Source organism: Acomys russatus, chromosome 4 (genome assembly GCF_903995435.1).
Source record: "Acomys russatus chromosome 4, mAcoRus1.1, whole genome shotgun sequence".
In the NCBI taxonomy this organism is placed as follows: Eukaryota; Metazoa; Chordata; class Mammalia; order Rodentia; family Muridae; genus Acomys; species Acomys russatus.
The window spans coordinates 62,199,260-62,227,219 of record NC_067140.1 but is presented as its reverse complement, the minus strand read 5'-3'; the positions used below and the strand labels follow the sequence as shown (position 1 = coordinate 62,227,219).

At 38.2% G+C, this 27,960-nt stretch overlaps 1 protein-coding gene across 1 annotated transcript in view; it reads left to right on the top strand.

The window, feature by feature from the left end:
* Fam227b (family with sequence similarity 227 member B) overlaps positions 1–27,960 on the top strand; it is a 151,276-nt gene that overhangs the window by 13,273 nt on the left and 110,043 nt on the right. Inside the window, exons 7-9 of the mRNA XM_051144910.1 lie at positions 10,706–10,804; positions 16,489–16,590; positions 20,982–21,108. Of these exons, the coding sequence (XP_051000867.1) occupies positions 10,706–10,804; positions 16,489–16,590; positions 20,982–21,108 (328 nt within the window). The remainder of the gene's footprint in view (positions 1–10,705; positions 10,805–16,488; positions 16,591–20,981; positions 21,109–27,960) is intronic.

The window sequence follows — 27,960 nt, the reverse complement described above, 5'->3', positions numbered from 1 at the left end:
CATGCTGTGAAAATGCAAGCATAAATGAAGTCCTGTTTGGAACAGTCAGAAAGGCTGGACCAATCAGGATCAGCAGCTTTCTTTGAAGCTGTCCAGGAAGAAAGCTTTGATGAAACAACAACTGAAGCAGTCTGAGATTGGATCAAGCTGGATGCTGGAATAAATGAGTCAGCATCTTGCATCCTTCAGGATGAATCTTGGCAGGTCCACTCCAACTTCATTGATGTTTGGTCCTTTTGTTCTGTAAACACATAAGTTTTCACAAGTAAAGTAGAGCTATGCAATTACATATGCATGAGATGTGCTCAGATCAGTTAAATATGATGCTCTGTTCTTTTCTTCATTTGAGCAGGTGAAAGACATCTGTCTTTCCTTATAAGCTTGTTTGGACTGTATAACTAAACTGCAAAATAAATCTTCATTCATGCCATATGAAAAGATGGCATGTAATAATGAATTTTGAGGATTTTGTAGCCAACAAGATTTATTTGCTATGCAAAGACATTTATATTTTAGCCAGTCTTAACTCTATTTCTAAGTAGAGGAGTCAGCATATTCATTAACTGTCAATCTTTTTTATTTCCTTCTTTCTGTCTGTAGCCAAGATCTTCAGGGGATTTACCTCTGTCAAATCTAATTTTCAACAGTTTGGATGGCATGCATAGCTTATCTTCTCCTATGGAAAGAAATAATCTCGTCCCCAATGCTACATATTTTCTTTTTTCCATTCTGAGTTTATCACACACACACACACACACACACACATACACACACATATATTGATCTAATTCATCAGTCCTTTCTAAATTCCAGTGATTTTTACAATTATGTATTTATTGACTTTACATCCTGGTTGTAGCCCCTCCCTTCTCTCCTCCCAGTCTCACCCTCATTCTCTTTCCTCCAATTCCTCTCCCCTATGCCTCAGTAAAGAGGAGCCCCCGGTTTCTTTATCCATCCTCTACTGATGGACACTGAGGCTGTTTCCATGTTCTGGCTATTATGAATAAGACTGCTATGAACATGGTTGAGCAAATTTTCTTGTTGTGTGCTGGAGCATCTTCCGGGTATATTCCAAGGAGTGGAATAGCTGGGTCTTGAGGAAGCCCTATTCCCAGTTTTCTGAGATAGCTCCAGATAGATTTCCAAAGTGGCTGTACTAGTTTGCATTCCCACCAGCAATGAAGGAGTGTTCCTCTCTCCCCACATCCTCGCCAGCATGTGGTGTCGCTTGAGATTTTGATCTTAGCCATTCTGATGGGTGTAAGATGGAATCTCAGAGTTGTTTTGATTTGCATTTCCCTGATGACTAAGGAGGTTGAGCATTTCTTTAAGTGTTTCTCAGCTATTTGATATTCCTCTGTTGAGAATTCTCTGTTTAGTTCCAAGCCCCATTTCTCAATTGGGTTATTTGGTTTGGTGGTGTTTAATTTTTTGAGTTCTTTATATATTTTGGATATTAGACCTTTGTCAGATGTAGGGTTGGTGAAGATCTTTTCCCAGTCTGTAGGCTGTCGCTTTATTCTCTTGACAGTGTCTCCTGCCTTACAGAAGCTTCTCAGCCTCATGAGGTCCCATTTATTAATGGTTGACATTAAGGCCTGGGCTGTTGGTGTTCTGTTCAGGAAGTTGTCTCCTGTGCCAATATGTTCCAGGCTCCTCCCCACTTTTTCTTCTAAGTGACTTAGTGTCTCTGGTTTTATGTTGAGGTCTTTAATCCACTTGGATTTGAGTTTTGTGCAAGGTGACAAATATGGGTCCAGTTGCATTTTTTTTTTACACACAGACATCCAGTTAGACCAGCACCATTTGTTGAAGATGCTATCCTTTTTCCATTGAATGGATTTGGCCTCTTTGTCAAAAATCAAGTGACCATATGTGTGTGGATTCATATCTGGGTCTTTGATTCGATTCCACTGATCAACCAGCCTGTTGCTGTGCCAGTACCATGCTGTTTTAATTACTATTGCTTTATAGTACAGTTTGAGATCAGGTATGGAGATTCCACTGAAGCACCTTTTATTGTACAAGATTGTTTTAGCTATTCTGAGTTTTTTGTTTTTCCATATGAAGTTCAGAATTGACCTTTCAATGTCTTTAAAAAATTGTGTAGGTATTTTGATAGGGATTGCATTGAATCTGTAGATTGCTTTTGGTAGGATGGCCATTTTTACTCAGCTATTAAAAACAAGGAATTCCCGAAATTTGTGGATAAATAGATTGAGCTAGAAATTATCCTAATGAGTGGGTTAACCTAGAAGCAGAAAGACTCAAATGGTGTATACTCACTTATATCTGCATACTAGCCCAAGGGGCATGTCCCACGAAAGCCTTCACTTACCAGGAAACTGGGACACAAGGGAGGACATCCTATTGGGACTCTAGATGAGAGAAGCATGGGAGAAGAGCAAAGTAGAAGGATCCAGAGGGTCCTAGAAACCTACCAGTAGAACATTATGATAGGCAGATTTGGGCCCAGGGGTTCCGCTCAAACTAAGGCACCATCCAAGGACAATACAGGCAGTAAACTTTAAACCCCTACCCAGATCTAGCCAATGGTCAGAACATTCTCCACAGTTGAGTGGAGCGTGGGATATGACTTTCTCACGTACTCTGGTGCCTCATATTTGACCATGTCCCCTGGAGGGGGAGACCTGGTGGCACTCAGAGGAAGGATAGCAGGTTACCAAGAAGAGACTTGATACCCTATGAACATATACAGGGGGAGAAAGTCCCCCTCAGTCACAGTCATAGGGGAGGGGAATAAGGGGAAAATGGGAGGGAAGGAAGAATGGGAGGATACAAGGGATGGGATAACCATTGAGATGTAACAAGAATAAATTAATAAAAAAAATAAGTAGAAAAAAAGAGGAGCCCCCATTCCCATCCACCCCAGCTAATCAATTCACCATAGGACTAAACGTGTCCTCTACCCCTATGGCCTGGGAAGGCAGTCCCGCCAGGGTGAAGTGATCAAAAAGCTGGCAATAAAGACCATGTCGGAGACAGCTGCCTGTACCTCTTACTAGTAAACCCACAGGAAGCCTGAGCTGCCCATCAGCTATATCTATGTAGGGGCCTAGGTACAGTCTATGCATGGTCCTTGGTTGGTGCTTCAGTCTCATCAAGCCCCTCTGGGCCCTGGTTAGTTGGCTCTGTTGGTCTTCTTATGGAGCTTCTGTTACCTGTAGGTCCTTTTCTCCTTCCCCCCACTTTCCCACAAGACACCGTATGCATCACCTCTCAGAGGACAACTCTGCTAGGCTCCTGTCTGCAAGCATAGCAGAGTATCATTAATAGTATCAGGGGTTGGCTCTCTTCCATAGGGTGGGTCTTGGGTTGGACCAGGCATTGGGTTGGGCATTCACTCAATCTCTGCTCTTTCTGTTCTATCTTTATCCCTGCACATATTGTAGGCAGGTTAAGTTTTGGGTTGAAGTTTTTGTGGGTGGGTTGGTGTTTCCCTCCTCTAATAGGAGTCTTGTCTAGTTAGAGGGTATCTTTGTCAGTCTGCATGACCCCTGCTACTAGGAGTCTCTGCTAGAGTCCCCCTCATACCCTCCCAGAAGCCTATCCTGACTTAGGCCTCCAGCTTGTCTCAGAGATGCCCCCACTCACAGTTTCTCTTTTCTCTGCAGGCCTTCTTCCCCACCCCCCTTTTCTTGTCCCCCTCCCCACTACCAGCTCTCCCCAGGTCTGGTCTCTACCCACCTTGTTCTTTCTCTTCAACCACTACTGCGGTCTGTTCTATTTCCCCTTCTGAGTGAGATTTAAGCATCCTCCCTTGGGTCTTCTTGTCACGCAGCTAAAGTTTACTTATAAGTGAGTACATATCATGTGTGTTTTTCTGGGTCTGAGTTACCTCTCTCAGGATAATATTTTCTAGTTCTGTCCATTTGCCAGCAAATTTTATGTTTCTTTGTTTTTAATAGCTGAGTGCCATGCCATGTATAAATGTACCACAATTTCTTTATCTTTCTTTGGTTGAGGGACATCCAGGTTGTTTCTAGATGCTAGATATTATGACTAAAGCTGCCATGAACATAATTGAGCAAATGTCCTTGTTATATGGAGGAGCATCTTTTGGTTATAAGCCCAGGAGTGGTTTAGCTGAGTCTTGAGGTAGAGATATTCCCAATTTTCTGAGAAAGGACCAGATTGGTTTCCAAAGTGGTTGTACAAGTTTGCACTCCCACCAGCAATGGAGGAGTGTTCCCCTTGTTCTACATTCTTGCCAGCATGTGCTGTCATTTGAGATTTTGATCTTTGCCATTCTGATGGACAGAAGACGGAATCTCAGAGTCATTTTGGTTTGCATTTTTCTGATGACTAAGGACCATTTCTTTTAAGTGCTTCTTGGCCATTCAAGAATCCTTTGTAGAGAATTCTCTGTTTAGATCTGTGCTCCGTTTTTTAATTGGGTTATTTGGTTTGCTTGGTGTTTAATTTTTGAGTTCCTTATATATTTTAGATATTGGGCCTTTGTTGAATGTAAGTTTGGTGAAGATCTTTTCCCAACCTATAGACTGCCATTTTGTTCTGTTGACAGTGTCTTTTGCCTTACAGAAGCTTTTCAGTTTCAAGAGGTCCCATTTATTAATTGTTGATCTTACTGTTGGTGTTCTGTTCAAGAAGTTATCAGTTCAAGGCTTTTCTCCACTTTCCCTTCTCATAGATTTTGTGTATCTGCTTTTATGTTGAGGTCTTTGATCCGCTTGGACTTGAGTTTTGTGCAGGGTGATAGTTATAGACATATTTACATTTCTCTACATGTAGAGATACAGTTAATCCAGCACCATTTGTTAAAGATGCTGTCTTTTTTCCATTGTATGTTGTTGGCTTCTTTGTCAAAAATCAAGTGTTCATACGTGTGTGGGTTTATTTCTGGATCTTTGAGCAATTTCATTCACCAACCAATCTGTTTCTATGCCAGTACCATGCAGTTTTTATTGCTATTGCTCTATAGTATAGGTTGAAGTCAGGGATAAAGGAACCTCCAGAAGTTCTTTTATTGTACAGGATATTTTTTTTTTATGTATTCTGGGTTTTTTGTTTTTCCATATGAAGTTTAGAATTGTTCTTTCAAGGTCTGAAAATAATTGTATTGGTATTTTGGTGGAATTGCATTTAATCTGTAGACTGCTTTTGGTAAGATGGCCATTTTTACTATGTTAATTCTACTGATCTATGAGCATGGACATCTGATATCCTCTTCAGAGACTCGAAGTTCTTGTCATATAGGTCTTTGACTTGCTTGGTTATAGTTACACCAAGATGCCTTATATTATTTGTGGCTATTGTGAAGGGTTTCATTTCCCTAATTTCTTTCTCATACTGTTTGTCGTTTGTATACAGGAGGGCTACTGTTTTGTTTTGTTTTGTTTTGTTTTTAATTAATCTCGTACCCAGTCGCTTGACTGAAGGTGTTTATCAGCTATAGTTCTCTGGTGGAATTTTTGGTGTCACTTATCTATACTATCATATCATCCTTGAATAGCGATACTTAGATTTCTCCCTTTCCAATTTGTATCTCCTTGATCTCCTTTAGTTGTCTTATTGCTGTAGCTAGAATGTCAAGTATTATGTTGAAGAGAGATGGAGAGAGTGGGCAGCCTTACCTTATCTCTGATTTTAGTTGAATTGCTTTCAATTTCCATTCAATTTGATGTTGACACTATTGGCTTGCTGTATATAACCTTTATTATGTTTAGGTATGAGCCTTGTATCCCTGGTCTCGCCAATACTTTTATCATGATGGGGAATTGGATTTCTGTCTAATGCTTTTCAGCATCTCATTAGATGGTTATGTAATTTTTTTTCTTTCAGTTTGTTTATATGGTGGATTAGATTGGTAGTTTTTTGTATGTTGAACCATCCCTGCATCCCTGGAATGAAGCCTACTTGATTATGGTGGATAATGTATTTGATGTGTTCTTGGATTCAGTTTGAAAGTATTTTACTGAGTATTTTTGCATCAATGTTCATGAGTGAAATTGGTCTGCAATTCTCTTTCTTTGTTGAGTCTTTGGGTGGTTTAGGAATCAGGGTGACTTTGGCTTCATAGAATGATTTTAGAAATGTTCCTTCTATTTCTATTTTGTGGAATAGTTTGAGGAGTATTGATATTAGCTCTTCTTTGAAAGTCTTGTAGAATTCTGCACTGAAACCATCTCGCCCTGGCCTTCCTTTGGTTGGGAGACTTTTAATGACTGTTTCTATTTTCTTAGGGGTTGTAGGTCTTTTTAAGTTGCTTATCTGATCTTGATTTAACTTTGGTAAGCAGTACTATCAATAAAAATGTCAATTTCATTTAGATTTTCCAATTTTGTGGAGCACAGGCTTTTGAAGTAAGACCTGATGATTCTTTGGATTTCTCCAGCATCTATTGTTTTGTCCCCATCTTCATTTCTGATTTTGTTAATTTGTATACTCTTTCTCTGCCTTTTAGTATGGCTAAGGGTTTGTTTATCTTGGTGATTTTCTCAAAGAACCAGCTTTTGATTTCACTGATTCTTCTCTTTGTTTCTAATATATTGATTTCGGCCCTGAGTTTGATTATTTCTTGTCATCTACTCTTCTTTCATGTCTTTGCTTCTTTTCATTGCAGAGCTTTCAGGTGTGCTGTTAAGTTGATAATATGGGATCTCTCAAATTCCTTTATGAAGGTGCTTAGTGCTATGAACTGTCCTCTTAGCACTGCTTTCCCTGTGTCCCATAAGCTTGGGTATGTTGTGCCTTCATTTTCATTGAATTCTAGAAAGTCTTTAATTTTCTTTTTTATTTCATCCCTGATCATTAAGTAAGGAGTTATTAAGTTTCCATGAGTTTGTAGGCTTTCTGTTTTTTATGTTGTTGTTGAGTTCCAGCTTTAGTCCATGGTGATCTGATAAGATACAAGGAGTTATTTCTATCTTCTTGTATCTATTGAGGCTTGCTTTGTGACTGAATGTATGGTCAATTTTGGAGAAAGTTCCATGTGATGTTGAGAAGAAGTATATCCTTTGTGTTTGGGTTAAATATTCTGCAGATATCTATTAGGTCCATTTGATTCATAACCATAGTTTCATTATTTCTATGTTTAGTTTCTGTCTCATTGACCTATCTATCAGTGAGAGTGGGGGGTTGAAGTCTCCCACTATTAGTGCGTGGGGTTCAATGTGTGGTTTAAGCTTTAGTAATATTTCTTTTATGAATGTGTGTGCTCTTACATTTGGGGCACATATGTTCAAAATTGATATGTCATCTTGGTAGATTTCTTCCTTTGATGAGTATGTAGTATGTAAAGACCTTCCACAATTCTTTTGTTTACTTTTGCTTGAAAGTCTATTTTATTAGATATTGGAATAGCTTCCTCTGCTTGTTTCTTGGGCCCATTTGTTTGGAAAACCTTTTACCAACCCTTTTCTCTGAGGTAATGTCTATATTTGTTGCTGAAGTGTGTTTCTTGTGTGCAACAGAATGGTGGATCCTGTTTTCATATCCACTCAGTTAACTCATGTCTTTTTACTGTGGAATTGAGTCCATTGAAGTTGAGAGATATTAATGACCAATGATTGTTGATTCCTATAATTTTGATATTGGTGGTAGTGTGTGTGTGTGTATTTGTGTGTGCATGTGCTTCCCTTCTTTTGTTTTTGCTGGTGTGAAATTATTTATTTCCTGTGTTTTCTTCAGTGTAGTTACCTTTGATGTTTTGGAGTATTCCTTCTAGTATCCTCTGTAGGGCTAGGTTTGTAGAAATAAACTGTTTAAATTTGGTCTTGGCATGGAATATCTTGTTTTCTTCAAATATGATGAGTGAAATTTTTTCTGGGTTAGCATCTGTGGTCTCTTAGGGTCTGCAAGTTATCTGTCCACGTCCTTCTGGCTTTTGAAGTCTCTGTTGAGAGGTCTGGTGTAATTCTAATAAGTCTGCTTTTATATGTTACTTGGCCCTTATCTCTATGTACATTTAGTGTTTTAATTATTTAATTATTATGTGGTGGGAAGATTTTCATTTTTGATCGAATCTATTTGGTGTCTGTAGGCGTCTTGTACATGTATAGGCACCTCTGTCTTTAGGCTAGGAAAATTTTCTTCTGTGATTTTGCTGAAGACATGTGCTGGGCCTTGGAGCTGGCAATCTTCTCCTTCTTGTATTCCTATTTTTCTTAGTTTTGGTCTTTTTATCATGTCCCAAATTTCCTGGATGATTTGTGTTAGAAACTTCTTAGGTTTAGCATTTTCTTTAACCAATGTTTCGATTTCTTCCATTGTATCTTCTACGCCTAGGATTCTCTCTTCCATCTCTTGTAGTCTGTTAGTGATGCCTATGTCTGTAGTTTCTGTTCTCTTTCCTAGATTTCCCATCTCCAGAATTTCCTCAGCTTGTGTTTTCTTTATTATTTCTATTTCCCTTTTCAGGTCTTGAACAGTTTTATTCATTTACTTCTACTGTTTGCTTGTATTTTCTGTACTACTTTAAAGGATTTATTTATTCCTTTTCTTCACCTGTTGATTGTAGTTTCCTGTGTTTCTTTGTGAGGTTTCTTTATTTCCTGTTTAAAAGCCTCTATCATCTTCATAAATTAGATTTAAGTCATTTTTCCTTCACTTCAGGTGTGTTAAGATAGCCAGGGCTTGTTGTAGTAGAATAATTGGGTTCTGGTGGTGCCATATTGGCCTGGGTTTTGTTGAGTATGTTCCTATACTGTCCTCTAGCCATATGGTTGTCTCTGGTGTTAGTAGGCTTGGAGGTGTCTGGTAGTCCTTCATGGCTGTCATCTTTGGTAGTTGCTGATGGCTGCTGCCTCTGAGATTGCAGAAACCTAGGGCCTGGGAACTGACGCATAGTCAGGTGACAGACTTCACCACTGCTGCAAGTCTCCAGTGGCTGTTACCTCTGGGATTTCGGGCAGAACTGGGGTCTGGCACCTGGCACTGGTGCTGATAGTCACCAATTGCTGCTGCCTCTGGAACTCTGCTGATAATTTCCAATGGCTGCTGTCTCTGGAACTGGAATTCCAAGCAGAGCTGGGACCCAGAAGCTGGTACTTGAAGGGCTTGGGGCAGACCTCACCTTTCCTGGTAGTCTCCAATGACTGCTGTCTAATTCTAGTGCTTTTTAACAGCTGTGTTACCTGCCTCCTTGACTTTAAAAAATTCAAAGTCAACAAAGCACCATTTAATCTATCTCTGGGATATCTCTTATCTCCATTGTGTTCTATAAGCACCTCTGTTAAATTATTGCCTGATCTCTCTACAGTTGCTTGACTTATAGGATTGTGCATTGTATCTGTAAATTTTCCTATATTAAATTATCCCAAAACTGTTGTATTCCAATGGATACACATGCCGAAGTACCATCAGTCCCAATCTGCAAAGGCATTTCCAAGACACTCACCATCACTGACAGATGTGCAATCTCAGAATTATCCTTTTCAGAATTTAAGGGCAGAGGCCCATTGGAATTCTGAATATGCATCAATAGTGTGATTCATCAACATATGCACATATCTTCATTCTCCAAACTCTACAAAAACGATACACATAGTTTATTGCATAACATTGGTGTAGGGTATCATCAATAAGTACAATCTGGGTTCTTAAGTCAATATATTTCATCCCTATGGGCTGCCATTCTAATTCTTCAATCCTTTGTGTAAATTTTTTCTCATCTGGAACTACCTCTTTTGATGTTATTTTAATTTCAAGATTAGATTCCTGTGAAGATTTCCTATCTTAATTCAAAGATTCTTCCATCTGTTCTATGGCCCCTAATCCAGCATCTAATTTTCGGTCTCTTTTTCCTGCAAGTCTGCCTTATTCTGATCTCTCCTAAAGAAGATATATAAAACTGTAATTGTTACTGGAAAAATTACCATTCTGGATCTATCCCAGAATCTTTTCTACTTGCAAGATGCCCCAACTTCTAGCCTATTCTTTCCTATAGGCCATAGGTTTTTGTTTTCATTTTTTTAATTGGCAGGTGATGCTCCCATACAGATACAAGAGAGTCCTTCTACAGGTAAATGTTGGACCAATTCATGAGAGAATTTACTGAGTAAAAATTCCATGACTAAATGGATATTTACCTTAAGTTTTTAAAAAATGAGAAATACAGTCTGTTTTCTACATTTTTTGTGTGCTTGGTTTAGTCTCCATAATTTTTGCAGTAGGTACTATCCATTTTAAGCAAATAAAATGTGGCTGCTATGACTGATAACTTAAAATTTTAAATCAGTTTCTTTTAATAGATTCATATACAAATATAAAAAGTAATATATAAATATTAAAAATATTTATATTTGAAATAAAATTACAAATATATATTTTATGACTATTTTATGTAAACATTTAATTATGAATATAGAAAGACTATTACAGTATTTCTGATGAAAATTTAATGTTCAAATCAAGAGATGCTATAAGTACAAAATACATTCCATTATTTTCAAATCTCTAGCACTAAAGATGAAAAATACTTAATAAGTTATCAATTATATGTTGATAGGACAATATTCTAAGTGTTTTTGGTTAAATGAAGTATGTCATCAAGCTTAACTTTACTCTTAGTTTTTAATGTTAACTACTAAAACAATTAATATTATTCATGTGTTTTGACTAAATATCTTTTAGGAAGTTTTGTTATAATTTATTATATTCTCTGATTAAAGCATGCTTACATAACTATATATAGTAATAGGTTTTAACTTGTTATTCATAGGAAAAAATATTTAAAATCTGGAAAACCCATATTCTCTCAGATTCCTCCATTGCTCTTTTGCATGACTCCTTTTGGTGGTGGTTTCTGCATAAATTCAAGGTAAATGACATTTTAAAAAATTATGTAAAACATATATTTGTAGCATAATTATTTTTTCAGTAGACATAATGTTAATAAAATTTTTTTGCACAGATGGATGTTAAAGCATTCCACACAAACTAAAAATTACATTTAAACTTTCTTCTTTCAGAGGAGTTAAGATTCCAATAAAGATTTCACAGAACTCAATTCTTAATCAATCAGAAAGATAAAGAAGACCCAATACTGTAGTGAATAATAAAGTTGTAGCTTTACATATCATATGTTGATAACCTGAACAGAAAGTCTACTACAGATCAGTAACATTGAGAATCTAAAAGATAACGTGGTGCTCAGATAGACAGAAAACTTTCATTTGATTCAGAAAGACAAGGATCTGAATCTAAGGGAAAAGGTAAGAAAGTGGCATTGGTAGCACAGGAAGTACTGTTTGGCCAGCAGAAATGCAGTAGTAATAAATACCCTAATGGTGCCTTAAATCTTGGCTTTCCAAAATGAGGCAAAAAGCTAGAAGATGGCCTACACTGAGACCCAAGCTGCTACCATATAAGGACTGTACACATGACAGTACAAGGTCTTCACTGGTGACAGTACCCCACTTCCAGGACCAAAGTTCACATCGGAGTGCTGTTCATAGTGCCATGCTCACCCTCCACAGGGTGCACTGCTCACCCTCCACAGGGTACACTGCTCACCCTCCACAAGGTGCCATGCTCACCCTCCACAGGGTGCCATGCTCACCCTCCACAGGGTGCACTGCTCACTCTCCACAGGGTGCACTGCTCACCCTCCACAGGGGGCACTGCTCACCCTCCACAGGGTGCACTGCTCACCCTCCACAGGGTGCACTGCCTATTGCTATGCTGCCTCGCCCTGGGATCCCAAGTACTGTGTGCACAGCCTGTGTTACATGACAGCGATGTCTTACCAAGCTGTACCTTTTCCTAGCTGAGCTTGGACACTTCTAATACCCCAATTACATGTCAACATTGTATCCCCAACACTGAACCTCAAGCATCACTCAGAAATTTCAAAGACCAGCCAAGTTTAGGTAACAACAAATAGAAATCCAAATGCCCACTCAACACAGGTGGGTCAGATATTCAAACCACACAACCAGTAACACTGTTCCATATGCACAATACCAACACAAACAATATAAAAAATAAAAACAATATGTCTTTTTTAAAAATTAGTAATGTTCCCTGAGGAAGACAGCTTAGATGACACACAAGATAGCTTAGATGACACACAAGATAATGAACTCAGAATAGTAATTTTAGATATGTTCAAGGTAATCAAAGGGGACATGAATAAATGCCAAAATAATGACCTAGAAAATGCAAGCAAAGAGTTGAATGAAATAATTAATACCAATCAGGATATGAGAATAGAACACAATAAAGAGATAGAAAACCTGAAGGAAACCAAAACCAAATTGAAATGAGATGAAAAATGCACTAAGTCTAATAATACCTCACCAAAATTGAGCAGAAGAGAGAATCTCAGGGATTGGAGACAGGGTAGAGGAATTATATCACTCAATCAAAAGAAAATGTTAAATCTTTTAAAGGCCTCATGAATGCACACTTGGGTACTCTGAAACATAGAAGGACCAAGATTATGGACCATAGAAGACCATATAGAAGAAGGAAAAGAAATCCAGGTCAAAGGCACAGCAAGTAAATCATAGAGTAAAACTGTCCTTTTCCACAAGATGAAAAGCATGCCTGGCATCATTAGGTAGACTAAGTATGCCTGGGTATGTCATAGACCCTAGAAGAGAACCTAATATCATTACTCAGCTAAATAGACACAGTGTTAAACTGCTTGGAAGTACATATTTTTACACCTAAAGAAGCCTCTTTTTAGAAAAGGTGACTGGTATTTTGAATGGAATTACCCCATAGGTTCATATGCTTGAATACTTGGTTGCCAGTTGGTTGAACTGTTTGGGGGAAGGAGTAGGAAGTGTGGCCTTGTTGGAGAACCTGTGTCACTTGGGTTGTGTTTTGATATTTCAAAAGACTGGTTCCATTACCAGTGTTTCTCTCTTCTTCATAGTTGTGTTTCAGTATGTGAGCACTCAGCTGCTACCTGCTGCTGTGCTCCCTACCATGATGATTATGGACTCTAACACTCTAAAACATTAATCCCCAAATTAGACAGTTTCTTTTATAAGTTGCCTTGGTCATACTGTCTTATCACCGTAATAGAAAGGTAACTAAAACTGACACAGTAGTGATTAATACAGAGACTGATCATTGGTCATGTGTAGAGAGTAAGGTACTTTGGAATGCTATCTCCCTATAGACAGATCATCAATACAGAAACTAAGTGGATAAATAATGAAACTAATAGACATCATGAATCAAATGAACCTAACCTATATCTACAGAACATTCCACCCAAACACAAAATAATGCATCTTCTTCTCAGCACCTCACAGAACCTTCTCCAAAACTGACCATATACTTGGTCACAAAGCAAATCTCAAAGGATAAAAAAAAGATTGAAATGATCCCTTGCATCTTATCAGACCACCATGGATTAAAGCTGGAACTCAACAACAAGAGAGAGAACAGAAAGCCTACTAGCTCATGGAAACTGAACAACTCCATACTCAATGACTTCTGAGTAAGGGAAAAATAAAAAAAGAAATTAAAACTTCCTAGAATTCAACGATAATGAACCCACCACATACCCAAACATAGAGACACAATGAAAGCAGTGCTAAGAGGAAAGTTCATAGCACTAAGTGCCTTTTTAAAGAAATTGGAGAGATCCCATACTAGCACCTTAACAGCACACCTGAAAGCTCTAGAACAAAAAGAAGCAGACAAATCAAAGAGGATTAGATGGCTAGAAATCATTAAATTCAGGACTGAAATCAATAAGTTAGAAACAAAGAGAACAATTCAAAGAATCAAGAAAATCAAGAGCTGGTTCTTTGAGAACATCAACAAGATCGGCAAACCCTTAGCCAAACTAACTAAAAGACAAAGAAAGAGTATTCAAATCAACAAATCAGAAATGAAAAGGGAAAGATAATAACAGACACCAAGGAAATCCAAAGAATCCTTAGGGTGTACTTCAAAAGCCTACATGCCACAAAAATTGAAAATCTAAATGACATGAACAATTTTCTTGATATATAACAACTACCAAAATTGAATCAAGATCAGGTAAACAACTTAAATAGTCCTATATTTCCTAAGGAAATAGAAGCAGTCATCAAAGGTTTAAAAAAAAAAGGGGGGGGGCCGGATGGATACAGTGCAGAATTCTGCCAGACCTTCAAAGAAAACCTAATATCAATTCTCTCCAAACTATTCAACAAAATAGAATCAGAAGGAACATTGCCAAACTCATTCTATAAGGCCACAGTCACTGTGATACCTAAGCCACATAAAGACCCAACAAAGAAAGAAATTTTCAGACCAATTTCTCTTATGAACATAGATGCAAAAATACTCCAAAAAATACTTGCAAGCTTAATTCAAGAAAACATAATAAATATTATTCACCATGGCCAAGTAGACTTCATTCCAGGCATGCAGGGGTGGTTTAATATATAGAAATGCATCAATGTAATTCATCATATAAACACACTGAAAGAAAAAACATGATCATTTCCTTAGATTCTGAAAGAGCATTTGACAAAATGTAACACCCATTCATTTTTAAAGTCTTGGCAAAATCTAGGATACAAAGCACATACCTAAATATAATAAAAGCAATATACAACAAGCCAATAGCCAACATCAAACTAAATGGAGAGAAACTTAAATCAATTCCACTGAAATCAGGGACAAGACAAGAGCTGTCCACTCTCTCCATAGCTTTTCAATATAGTACTTGAAATCCTAGCTAGAGCAATAAGACAACTAAAGGAGATGAGGATGTTACAAAAATGCAAAGGAAGAAGTCAAATTATTACTAGTCTAGGGTGATATGATAGTATACATTAATGACCCCAATAATTCTACCAAGGAACTCCTACAGCTGATAAACACCTCCAACGAAGTGGCTTGATTGAAAATCAACTCAAAAAATTCAACAGCCTTGCTGTATACAAATGACAAATGGGCTGAGAAAGAAATTAGGGAAACTACACCTTTCTCAATAGCCACAAATAACATAAAGTATCTTGGTGTAACTCTAGACAAACAAGTGAAAGACTTGTATGAAAAAAAAAACTTCAAGTCTCTAAAGAAAGAAACTGAAGAAGAATTAGAAGATGGAAAGATCTCCCGTGCTCATGGATCAAGAGAATCAATATAGTAAAAATGGCCATCTTACCAAAAGCAATCTACAGATCAATGTAATTTCCATCAAAATTCCTACACAACTCTTTACAGACCTTAAAAGATCAATTCTCAACTTCATATGGAAAAATAAAAAACACAGAATAGCTAAAACAATCCTGTACAGTAAAAGATCCTCCACAGGAATCTCCATCCTAGATCTCAAGCTGTACTATAGAGCAATAGTAATCAAAGCAGCATGGTATTGGCATAGAAATAGTCTGGTTGATCAGTGGAATCGAATTGAAGACCCAGAAATAAACCTACACACTTGATTTTTGACAAACAAGCCAAATCAATACAATGGGGAAAAGATAGAATCGTCAACAAGTGGTGCTGGTCTAACTGGATGTCTACATGTAGAAAAATGCAACAAGTAGGTCCATGTTTATTCCTCTGCAGAAAACTAAATTCCAAGTGGATTAAAGACCTCAACATAAAACCAGACACACTAAATCTATTAGAAGAAAAAGTAGGGGAAGTGCCTGCTTGGCACAGGAGACAACAACTGCTCAGGCTCTAAGATCAACAATTAATAAATGGGACCTCATGAAACTGAAAAGCTTCTGTAAGGCTAAGGACATTGTCAACAAAACAAAATGATACCCTACAGACTGGAGAAAGATCTTCACCAATCCTACATCTGACAAAGGGCCAATAATATAAAGATCTCAAGAAATTAAACACCACCAAACCAAATAACCCAATTAAGAAATGGGGTTCAGAGCTAAACAGAGAATTCTCAACAGAGGAATAGCAATTGGCCAAGAAACACTTAAAGAAATGCTCAACATTCCTTATCATCAGGGAAATGCAAATCAAAATGATGCTGAGATTCCATCTTATACCTATCCAAATGGCTAAGGTCAAAAACTCAAGTGACAGCACATGCTGGCAAGGGTGTGGAGAAAGGGAAACAGTCCTTCATTACTGGTGGGAGTGCAAACTTGTACAACCATTTTGGAAATAAATCTGATGCTTTCTCAGAAAATTGAGAATAGTGCTTCCTAAAGATGCAACTTGAAATACAAAATTATGTAAAACATGATCTTTGCCCTGGTATAATTTTATTGATCTTTTAAGATATGACAGATATATATATATATGACTGTCATCTTGGAAATTAGGATATAATCTCATCCAATGTAGTACAACTAATAAATGACATACCTGCCATTCAAACTCTACTCTATGATGCCAAAACAAATGGCCCTTTCATTATACTAGTTGACCTATCCTTTAAGCATAAACTATATTCTTATATATTATATAGACTATATTATATACTTATATATTATATTACACAGTATAATGTACATGTAACTTCCTAATGTAAATTGCAATTGACTCTCATTTCATACTTGTGTCTTCCTTAAGCCTGACAGGAGAGATCAAGATTGCTTGTTTGACAGAATGTCAGAAAATTATGCAAAACTTTTCCTGAGAATACCTCTAAAGAACATCGATTCATTCTTTCAGGTAAATGTAAAAACTTAACAGTTACAATAATTATTTTCATAGTGTATGAAAAATTTATTTTTTTAAATATATTTGAGCATATTTTATTACCTTTCAACCAAAAGTTGTCTAATGTAAATAATGGAAATATTTTTAGTTATGTTTTATTACCATGTCCAATACCCAGGATACTGTGTTCTCTAGACTCTTAGTCTGAGAACCACTATAGTTCCATAGTCACTTTGGTTAGAAATTGGTGACTCTATATTCTTGGTTCTGTTCTATTTACCTATAAAATATCATTTTTCTTTTACTTTCTTTTAAATCTTTTCATCTATTTAAGAGAAACTGATTAGCTTATATTTAATGAATGAACTAAATATTTATTTTAATTTTCTGTTATATTAATAGGTAAGGTTCATCAAAATAATGTTGTTTTGGTAAAATAAGAAAAAAAAATAAAAAAATATAGGGTTTCTGAATTTTGAAGTATCAATACCTAGTATTTCAAAACAAAAGTAATATGCAAGTATCTTATCGCTTTAGTAATCTATAAATCAGGTGTGTATAAGCATTTTGGAATTTATAAATGTTTTCACATTGTTAGAACATAAAATATCATTAATGAAAATATAAATAACTGTAAATTTAAAGATTCATCAAATATTTATATTTAATCTTGGTTTATTTTATACTTCCATACAGTGTGGTAAGGGAAAACAATAGTGGGCTTGAGATTGAGTTTGAAAGACTTGTCCACTATGGGGAGCACCATCCCATTGCTTGCTTTCCTGGAGTCCATAAAATGGAGAAAGCTAAGTTAGCACCAGCATTCATCTCCTGCTTCCTGGCTGTGGGTGCCATGTTACCATTCCCTGGAGCTCCTGATGCCATAACTTCCTGCTGTGATAGATTGCACCCTGGAACTCTGAGCCAGAAAAAGCTTATTCTCCTTTAAGTTGCTTTTATCAGAGTACTGTATTTCATCACAGAAACAGGAAAAGAAATTAAAACCATCTTTTTTGTAATCACCAGGAGTTGGCATAAACACACACACACACAGAGAGAGAGAGAGAAAGAGAGAGAAAGAGAGAGAGAGAGAGAGAGAGAGAGAGAGAGAGAGAGAGAGAGAGAGAGAGAGAGAGAGAGAGAGAGAGAGGAGAGACTTGAGGATTTCGGCTCAATCTATTTACCCCTTTTTACATTTTAATTTTAACTACAATAGAACTTATGTGCCACTGATAATATGTGACGCATTTGGGTAATGATGATATTCATGGCTCATTGAATACAATTAAATACGTTAATAGGCTAGAGAATTATTTCCCTCATACATCCACCTTCCTACCATGTGTACCAGAAAAATTGAGCACTATTTGATTAAAATAACCATATTAACCTCCTATCAACTACTACAAATTATAATAAGCTGTTAGGGTACATGTGTAAAGATTGTCTCTGTATATTCAATTGTTGATTGTTGTACTGGCACAGAACTGAGTACTAGCCGGATCTTAGTATTGTTATTCTTATGGTCCATCATTAGCCTTGTATTTTATAAATATTCATCTTCCTCACTAACCTACTGACTAAAGTAAAGAGCTGACAGGCAATGGCTGGGCAGGAAAAAAAAGGCAGAAAGAGGCTGTCTGGGAGAATGAGGCCACCGTGGGAGACTCACCAGCATAGCATGGGAAGGAACAGACATATGGGGCCTGAGCAAAGAAGTAAAGAACTAGCCATGTGGTGGGCCATGGGCTAGAACAGGCAGCATAATTTAGGTGCTGAGAGTCTATCCAGCTATAGGACTACACTTTTAAATATTAATAAGTCTCTGTGTCATTATTAAACCATTGGTGGGTTTGAGAAAATTCCACTATGATAAGCCATAGTTGTTTAAAGCAACAAAAATTCATTTTCTTATAGAGTACAGCTATCCAAGAATAGACTATGAGTCTAAAATGAAGCTATCAGCAATGCTGTTCTCTTTAGAAGAAACCCAGGGAGAATTCATCCTCTATTTCTTCTTGTTTCTGGTATCAGGACCTGAGATCTTCCTTTGACCTATGGTTCCATCACTGCATTCTCACTTCTACTATCACATTGCTTTCTCTTCTTCTGGGGTCAGTCTGCTCAGCTTTCCTCATAATGATACTTGTAATTAGAGTTAAAATCCACAAGATAATCTAGAATGTTCTAATCTTCCCAGTAAGCTCAGCTTCATCCTAACTGACGTTTACAAGTACCAGGGACTAGAACATGTGCACCTTTTGGGTCATTAGTTGGTGCTCTACAGTGACCAATAAGAACTTTCTGTAATGCTAAAGTTTAAAGTAAACGGAATCTCAGTTTATTGTTATCAATAGTTATCTGGGTTCAGCATAGCAGAATAGTAATATCATATGCCTTTAATACAAAAATATGGTCTTTCTCGATGTTTACCCCTCAAGAAAAATGCAATAGCTAGAGTATCTAAAAGGTAGGCTGTCAGCTGAGAGTTTGCGAGAGGCTGGTCAATGTACCATCTGCAATGGGATGTAGAGGGAACAATGCTGGTTGACAAGACATAAAAAGTGGTAGTCTGTTTGGATGGGCCCGCTCGGGATCCCAGCTGCAGATAAGAATGCTCCATGCTAGGGAGGCAGATCAAATCAGCAGTAAGACTTCCACTCCAGGGAAGCATGTGCAGATTACTGTAACCCTTCCTCCTAAGGAGCTTTCAACACGAGAGCTTCCCAAACCTCTATAATATTCTTATACGTTTTGAAAAGCTATTATCATTGCCTTGTTTCTACATGTGCATGTAAGAGTGTGACACATGTGGCACAAGTAGAAGTGAGAGGGCTTCTTTTAGACATCAGGTCTTCCCTCCTACTGCGGGTTCTATGGATCAAATTCAGGTTGTCAGACTTTTTTTTTTTTACCCATTAACCTATCTTACTAATCTATTATTCTTGAATATTGTAATACACTTATAACAGACTTAATTCTGGGTAAAATGAGCTTCCTGGAAAGTGCGTATCCTAGAGGAGGCACAAGTTGGGGAGTAATAGAAAACTGAAAACTACGCATCCTGTGCCTGCTCGGAACAAGTGGGACTGCTGGGCTCAGCATGGTCTGCTCTCTCACAGAAGATTGTAATCTGGTTTCTGGTTTGTTCCAATTAAGCTGCTGACTGGTTTACTACCATGTCGCTTCTGAATTCTTCCAGAACACAAGAACTAAGAGTGTTGCTAGGGTTGAGACAAGAGGAAAACGAAGACCTCCTGATAACAATAGAAGCTTGCTAGTGCTGTAATTTTGTTAATATCTAATTGTAGTTTTAATACTGATTATAACATACATTTACATGAACAAGTAATAAATATTTTAAAATATGCTTTTCATTATGCTCACCATCTATATCTTTTTCTAAAAGATAGCCATAGTTAGCTTAAATGAAATCAATTACTGGTTGAGTCAACTACCATGGCTGAAGTGATCATAGACCCGGGACCTACTAATCCTGTCTTCCTAAACCAATATAATTTCTAACTGTATTCTAAATATACCTTGTACCTACAGATAAACGTAGCTCTCGCTGCTCATCAAATTAATTCCTTTTTGTAGCAGAGACTATTACAGAGATAGACAACTGATTAAAAACAGAGAATAAGTGAATGTGTGGCATCCCCCTAATTGGTACATCTGCAAGGCAACCCTATACCTAACATTGTAAAAGCCAGCGTGTACCTGCAGGGAGACAGTGTCCTCTAGACACGACAGGAAAAGGGAAATGATACAGGTTTCCTAAACATGGCCGGCATATTAAGAATGCAAGTACACATACCAGTGTGGACCAGAAAAATTTCACAAGGCTTTATGCCTAGCTGAAGAGCAACAAGTAAACAGTGGCGGCTGAGAGAGAGAGAATCAGTTTTCTTCGAGGATGAGTCAGTCCCTGCATAGGCTTTCCATTCTGAAGTGCTTAGCCCTCAGCACACTGTAGACGAACAGCATTAAACAAACTCAATAGGTAGTACATGCATTTGAGAGAAAGTAAAAGGGGAAGTGGGAAGAGTTGGAGGGAAAGAAATAGGGGTGGAGACTATGCAAATACAGCACTCCAGTAAAATTCTAGGAAAAAATTGAAATATACATTTAAAAAAAAAGAAAAAGCTAGTCAAATTCTGTCTTGTTTAACCTTATTCTTTATTCAGGAATGTTTGTAAAGTGCCGGATAGACTCATTTTTAACTGATTTTTTCCAATGTTCCTCAACTTGAATTACAAAGAATGAACAATAAAATGGCTAAAGGAACTCTATAAGAAGAAAAGGGACATGTTTTTTACAAATTAATCATCTCTTTGATATTGTTATTATTTATTATACATAAAGTGTGAAGGTCACCTAACATGGCTCCATTTGGGCAGATGTATCCTGATTGTCTGGCACAAGCCATCTACGCAACATTCCAGGAATCATTTCCAGAATCCAGCAATGTCTTCAATAATGAATTTAAAGAAGATCTAGGAAATACTATTTTTCTTTGGTTGTCAGGTATGAGTATGTCACTTAAGTGCTGGTTATTTGGTTGTAAAGATTTTTAGATTGCAGTATTTTGCTCAAACCAAAACATTGGTAACATACAAAACATGCCATACCAATGTCTGTTTTTTATACATGTTTTATTATAATTTATTTACATTACATCTGGATTGGAACCCCCTCGCTCTTGTCTTTCTGTTACCAATGTCTGTTTTTAAATGATCATTGCTTTATTCTGAAATCTTCATAATCAAAATTAATTTTTTATTAAAATTATGTTTTGTTTTATTTGAGATAGGGTCTCATAGGGTACATAGCCCTGACAGTCCTGTAACTCACTATGTAAACAAGGCTGGCCTAGAACTCAGAGATCTGCCAGTGGAATCAAGGTGTGTACTACCACACCTGGCAAGCCATATCATTTTTAAGTGGTGGAATTGTTATAGAATACTTCAAAACTGACGTGTGCGTGTGTGTGTGTGTGTGTGTGTGTGTGTGTGTGTTTGTTTTAAGCTGCTACACAGAGCATAAGTTTTTCTTTTTTTAATTTACTTCTTTTTTACTTTATTTGCCTGCACATATGTCTGTGTTAGGGTGTCAGACTGGAGTTACAGAAAGTTGTGAGCTGCTATGTGGGTACTGGGAATTGAGCCTGTGTCCCCTGGAAGAGCAGTCAGTGCTTTTAACCACTGAGCCATCTCTTACATATCCATTATTGGCAAAATTGTGTCTCCATCCAAATTTGAATATTAGATTCCTAACCACTGCATAACACCCTTTTAAAACTTGACTATATTTGAACATAGGTCTTTTAAAGAAGGGGTTAAGTTTTAACATGAGCAGTCATGTGGGTGATCACTAAACCAAGCGGGTGAGTGCTGTGATGAGAAGATGGAGAAGGGAATGATGTGGGTAAGAATGTAGGGTGGAAAATACGGCTTCATATAACAACACAAAATAGCCCAGTTACTTAGTCATGAACAAAAGGTTCATGAGGGAAGGTTCTAGAGTCCCATTATAACCTGAAGTAAAACAGTAGAGAAAAAAAAGAAGGCAGGAGGGAGGGGGGAGAGGAGAGAGAGAGAAGAAGGGAAGGAAAGAAAGAAAGAAAGAGGAATGAAAGAAGGAAGAGGAGGAGCAAGTAGCAGCAGCCGCCAAGGAGAGGTCAGCATAGGTGAAGCATATAGAGTACTAAGAACCAACGGGAAGGGTAGAAGCCATCAGAATCCGGACATAGCAGGCACTACTCTGATTGGTCCTCAATGACCTGATTGCTATAGACTATAGAAACCTTGGTTTCCAAGCACCTTAATTTCAGAGAGCTCTCCTAGACACTCCTTTAGTACTCACCAGCACAGGCCTCAGTAGCCTCTTGCGTAGATACGTTAGTGACTTTTGCCACTGAGGTGCATGTTGCTGTCAAGGACTTTCCATAGAGACTTGCACTATGCTGCCATTTCTAAAGAGACTCTATTGTACTGCCACCACCTCCCCAAACCCATGAACACCCTAGAAATTAGGGTGCTGCCTCTATGTCCACCCATTACCCTGGCTATGTTAGCAGTATGCTTCCACACACTTCACACATGACAGACACAACTATATAGAACTAATCTTCACACTGGGTCTTAGAGCCGCTGTTACTCTATACATGCCTGAGCTAGCTGATGTTGTGGGTACCAGAGCCGCTGTTAAGAAGTAGCAAATGCATCTGCACTACAGACTTTAGAGAAGCAATGACTCTGCATGTGTATGTACTTTGGAACCCAAAGGTGGTGCCACAGTGAGAGGGCCATGACCTGGATCTTAGATACATAGTTCTGTACACCATGCACACTCCAGACCTCAGCTCTGTTTTGCTCCACAAGTGACCCTGAATCACACACTATTACCAAAGTTGCACCAGGGCCACTGCTCCCACACACCCTGGGATCTCAAGTCCCTAAACTGCTAATGGTGTAGTACACAGTCTTCTAGTGGTGTATAGCCGTTGTATCTCTACATCCCCAGGATTTTTTTTTGTCATTGTAGCGTGCTAGACCTGAGTAATAAGTCCTGCTAGAATCTAACCCTGAGACTGCTACAGAACCTCTCCAGAGTCCCCTCCCAGTCACTTATGTACACAGCCTGAGTTGACCTCAAGGACTCAGTCTCCTTGCGACTGAGAGAATTAGCCACTGATGTATTAGTGCTTCCTGATGCCCACGCTGACCTGTTAACCACCTCTCAAGAATGATGGCTAACAAGAGAAGTCATGGCTTGAGAGTCCAGGGTCAGCCAGTACTATGTATCCCAAGAATCAAAGCCATGCCTCTAAACCATGCTGCACACTCTCCAGGTGAAATGGTCACAGTGCCCCGCCCCTTGGAGCAGGAGCCTGAACTTCTGAGGCACTCCACACCCCCAGTGAGCAGCCACACTACTGCTCTGCCAGATGAAGAGGCATCAGTACAAGGATGAAATGTGTATATAAAAAATAGAAGGGAAAATGACAGCACTGAAGGAACAGAATGATTCTCTAGTAACTGAATCCTGGAGGGGGAAAAAAGATATATATTGCCAAAAAAGGAAGTAAAAAACATCATTTTATGGTAACCCAGTGAGATTCCAGAGAGTACAGAGGAAATATTCAGTGAAAGCAGAGGAGACTTATGATCTCCACAAGAGTCAGGAGACTCTCAAATATGATTTTTAAAAGAATCAAACTGAAATCTTAGAGCCAAAAATTTAAATTAGAGACTTTCCATGGAAGATAAGAAAAAGCTGAAGAATACCCTATGACTTTAAGACAGATCCTCTTAAATCACATGGAGAGAAGAGGGCAAAGAATGCAATGAAAGCCTGCGGCTTATCAGGATACAGTTAATGAATGAAACTTTGCATGATCTCAGTTCTCGCTTGAAAAGACAGATACAGGAAAAGAAAATATTCAACGAAATGGTTCCTGAAAACATCCCAAGGCCTGAGATGTACTTCTGCATGCATGAATCTCAAAGGTCCACTAACCTGTGATCCAACCCAAGAGTGAAACAGTGGGTCAAATACAGGTAAAGTCCCACTAGACTGTAGGGGTTTCTCAGAAGTCTTGTATGCTATGAAAGTGGTGATACATTTCAAATGTCAATCACGAAGACTTCACCCAGCAAAGCTGTCCTCCAATAGTGAAGGAGAAACAGTGTTTTATAGATAAGCAATACTGGGGTCCTTTGTCACGATTAGACCTGGATCACAATAAATAAATGCTTAAAGGAGTGCCGCCTTCAGAAATGAAAGCACAATGTGTTTATCACAAGGACCAAATACTTGACAATGAATAACATAGGAAAGTAAGGATTTATTTTAGCACGTGGTTTCATATTGAAAATGACATGGTAGCTGAGGCTCTCGGCTTGGTGAAGAAGCTTGTGGCTCATCATCATAGTGAGAAGAGAAAGCAGGGAAAGACACAGGCCAGAACCAAGCAGAGGTTGTGACTTGTAAGCTCATCCCCAGTCACTTATTTTCCTATCCAGGCCTCATCTCTTGAAGGCTTACTGCCTCCTAAGATAGTACCACCAGCTGGGGACCAAGTGTTCAAAGACATCAGCCTAAGAGGACATTGTACACTCATGCCATAAAATTCTTCCCCTAGCTCCCATAGGACCATGGCTGTCTCCTAATGCAACAATGCATTCACTTCTACCACAAGGGGTGCCCTCACCATATACTTCTAGAATTCTTCAAAGTCTACAGTTCAAAATCTCCTCTAAGACTTTGAGCCTTTATAAAATGAAACAAACGTTATATATGTCCAACATATAATGGCACGAATGTCCCATTTTACAAGGGAAGAGTGATGGCATGGTGAGGAATGCTCATGCCAGAGCAACACTCAAGCTGGTCAGGGGGTACCACATCCTGCACTTCTGTATCTGGCGCCCTCTGCCCTCCGGTGGCCTAGGTAGCCTCACTCCTCCAAGTATGCAGTCTGTGCTGCGTGTGGCCCGTCGGTTAGGTTGGCTACACTCTATGCCTACGGTTTTCCTAAGCAAACACCTAACATTTCCACATTCCTCCTATCCCAGTATGTCTGCCACAGCCTAGGCTTCGCCTTCACACTTCCATGTGGTTGTCTCTCAGGATCTCCTTGCAGGGACTCCAACCTGCCACTCATTGCCTGACCTCGGTAGCCTGCTGGGAATTGGCACAGGTTTCTGTGACCCCCTCACTCTTAAATCTCACTCCTATAGGACTAATCTCATGTGGACACTCACTCCGACCGCTACTGATGGTCGTGATGCAGGCTGGCTCCCTTCTGCCATAGCTACTGTGGCCTCTGCTTTTGTGGCTGGAGAAACGCTTGCCTAGTTGGTTATTTTTTTGAGCAGAAAATAACTGTGGTGGCATTCTCAGCTCAGACGTTCTCAAATGACTTTCATTTTTACAAGCTAGAACCTTAAATGGATAGAGTCTTGCCTGCCTATTAAGGCACTTTTCCTCTTGCTCCAGTGCAAACTACAACACTCCTCCTCTCTACTCATTTCATAAGACTAGAACCAATGATGTGGAAACAAATGGTGGATGTAAGGCCTTTCCTAAAGACAGTTACTTTGAATGTAAATGGATTGTATTCTCCAATCAAAATACACAAAATGTACTTAAAAATAAAGAAAGAAAAGGAGAAAAAAAGAAAGAATAATAAGGCTCTAGCTTATGCTACCTATGAGATGCGCACTTTAGTTTGTGGCCAGACTGCTGCAAGTGGAGGACTTGAAGATATTCTGTGTGGTGGCAAGCAAAAAGGAGCAGGCGTGGCTGCACTTACATCAGCTAAAGCAGAAGACAAGGAATGTCATTATTTAATCAAAAGAGGTTGGGGTAGCAACAGAACATAACCAAATTCAAAACATTTAAATACATAAAACAGATATTAGCTGATGTGAAAAGACAGATAGTGGATGGTGTCGACACCGCACTTTCAACATCGGGTGTCATGGGCAGTCAAAAGATTAACAAGGGATGCCAGGCTTACGTAATACCTTAGATCAAATGGACCTAAATTGCTCAGGAGTTTACCATGCCTGTTCACAATAGCTCATCACAGCTGAGCCTGGTATTGTTTACCTCCCCTCCTAAATGAAGGGACTGTCTAGCATCATGGGACAGTTAGCTGAGTACCCAGACACCCTTCCCAATCAGTTGTATGCAACTTAGCCCCAACTGCATGTGGCCTTGGGGACTTGGAGGAGGAGCTAAAAGATATAGTCAGGGAATGATGACGGGTGGGGAACCTCATCTATGCAGCCATGGAGGAGCCATTATTGTCCCTGGGGACAAAACTTCCCATGGGGCTTCATCAAGCCCCTGACACACTCCTGGCCATAACTCCCCACCCATTGCTCTGTAAAAAAAAAAAAAAAACTAATATGCTCTTTGGTCCCCTGAGTGAACTTTGATAGAATCCTAACTTAGTTTGTTTATTGGCCCTTTTGAAAGCCCTTAAATATAGTGTATATATGACCCAGGAAAGGAATTTTTAACAGCAAAAGCATAGACATAAAATTTTGTAACTTAGATTGGGACATGGTTTCTTAGATGTGAAATAAAAATCATAATGTATAAAGGAAAATCTTAGTAAGCTGGATTTCATCATTATTAAAGTTTTGTCTACTCAGAAAATACTTTTAATAGAATGGGAAAGCAAGCAGTAGCCTCGAGGAAACAATAACAAAATTCAGGAAGAAAAATAACTAACAAAAGAAAACTCCTATTGAAAAACTGGTGAGTCAGGTGTAGTGCATGCCTGTAATCCCAGCACTTGAGTGTTTTAATGATTTTAATGATTAGTTTTCACTGTATCAAGGATCTCAAGTTTAAGGGTACTCAGGGTTACATGCTGGGCCCAGTACAAAATCAAAATAAATAAATAAAATAGACAAAATATTTGAACAAGATACATGATCAAATAACTTACATGAGCCCAAGGAAAGAATCTCAACTTATTAGCACAGCTATAATAATCCAGAAAGAAATAGACCGTTTTCTAGTGATTGAGAGAAGAAACAAGCAAAAACCCGGAGTGAGGCCAGGCATAACAACATGACCAGCAGTATAAAGTAGTGCCTATATAGAACGCTGAGAGTGAACAATACAAACGACCTTCAAACATAGAAAGCAATTTATAGCAAGCCAAAAATCAAATGTTCCCACTCACGAGGGTTATAAATTAAGCAGAACACGTTGAGTCATTGGATGGAAAGCAATAAAGTAGACACATGACCTAACAAAAACGGCTTTATACATGTGGAAAATAAGAAACACGTGCCCAACTTCACAGTAATGGAAGCACAGGATCAATCATGGTGAACTCCATTGGATAAATGGATAACAAAAATGTTGTGTATTTATATAAAAAAATCTACTACTCAGGTATTTTTTTAAATGAAATTTTGCCATTCGTAGCAGCATGGATAGAACTTGAAGTCAATAGATTATTGAAACAAGCTAGACATAGAATAACAAAACTGTATGTTTCAGATACCAGAAAATTATCTCTTTAGGACCACACAATAGAATAGTGGTCACCAAAGTCTGGTAAGGGCAGACAGGGACTGAATCGGGAGCAGCAAACCCAGAATGGGGAAATCATATCTTGGCATAGTACAGAAACTACTGCCTAGAGCAACCTAGGGCCCATTTCAAAATGTCTAAAAAATATGAAATTCTCAACATGTAAAATTACTGATGGTTGAAGAGATAGAAATATTTTACCCTGATTTATTATATATTATATACATGTATTGAATAATGATAATGTACCCCTAAATATTTCTAAATTAAAAAAACAAAAGAAATATATTCTTAAAGAACCCACTATTCAAGAAA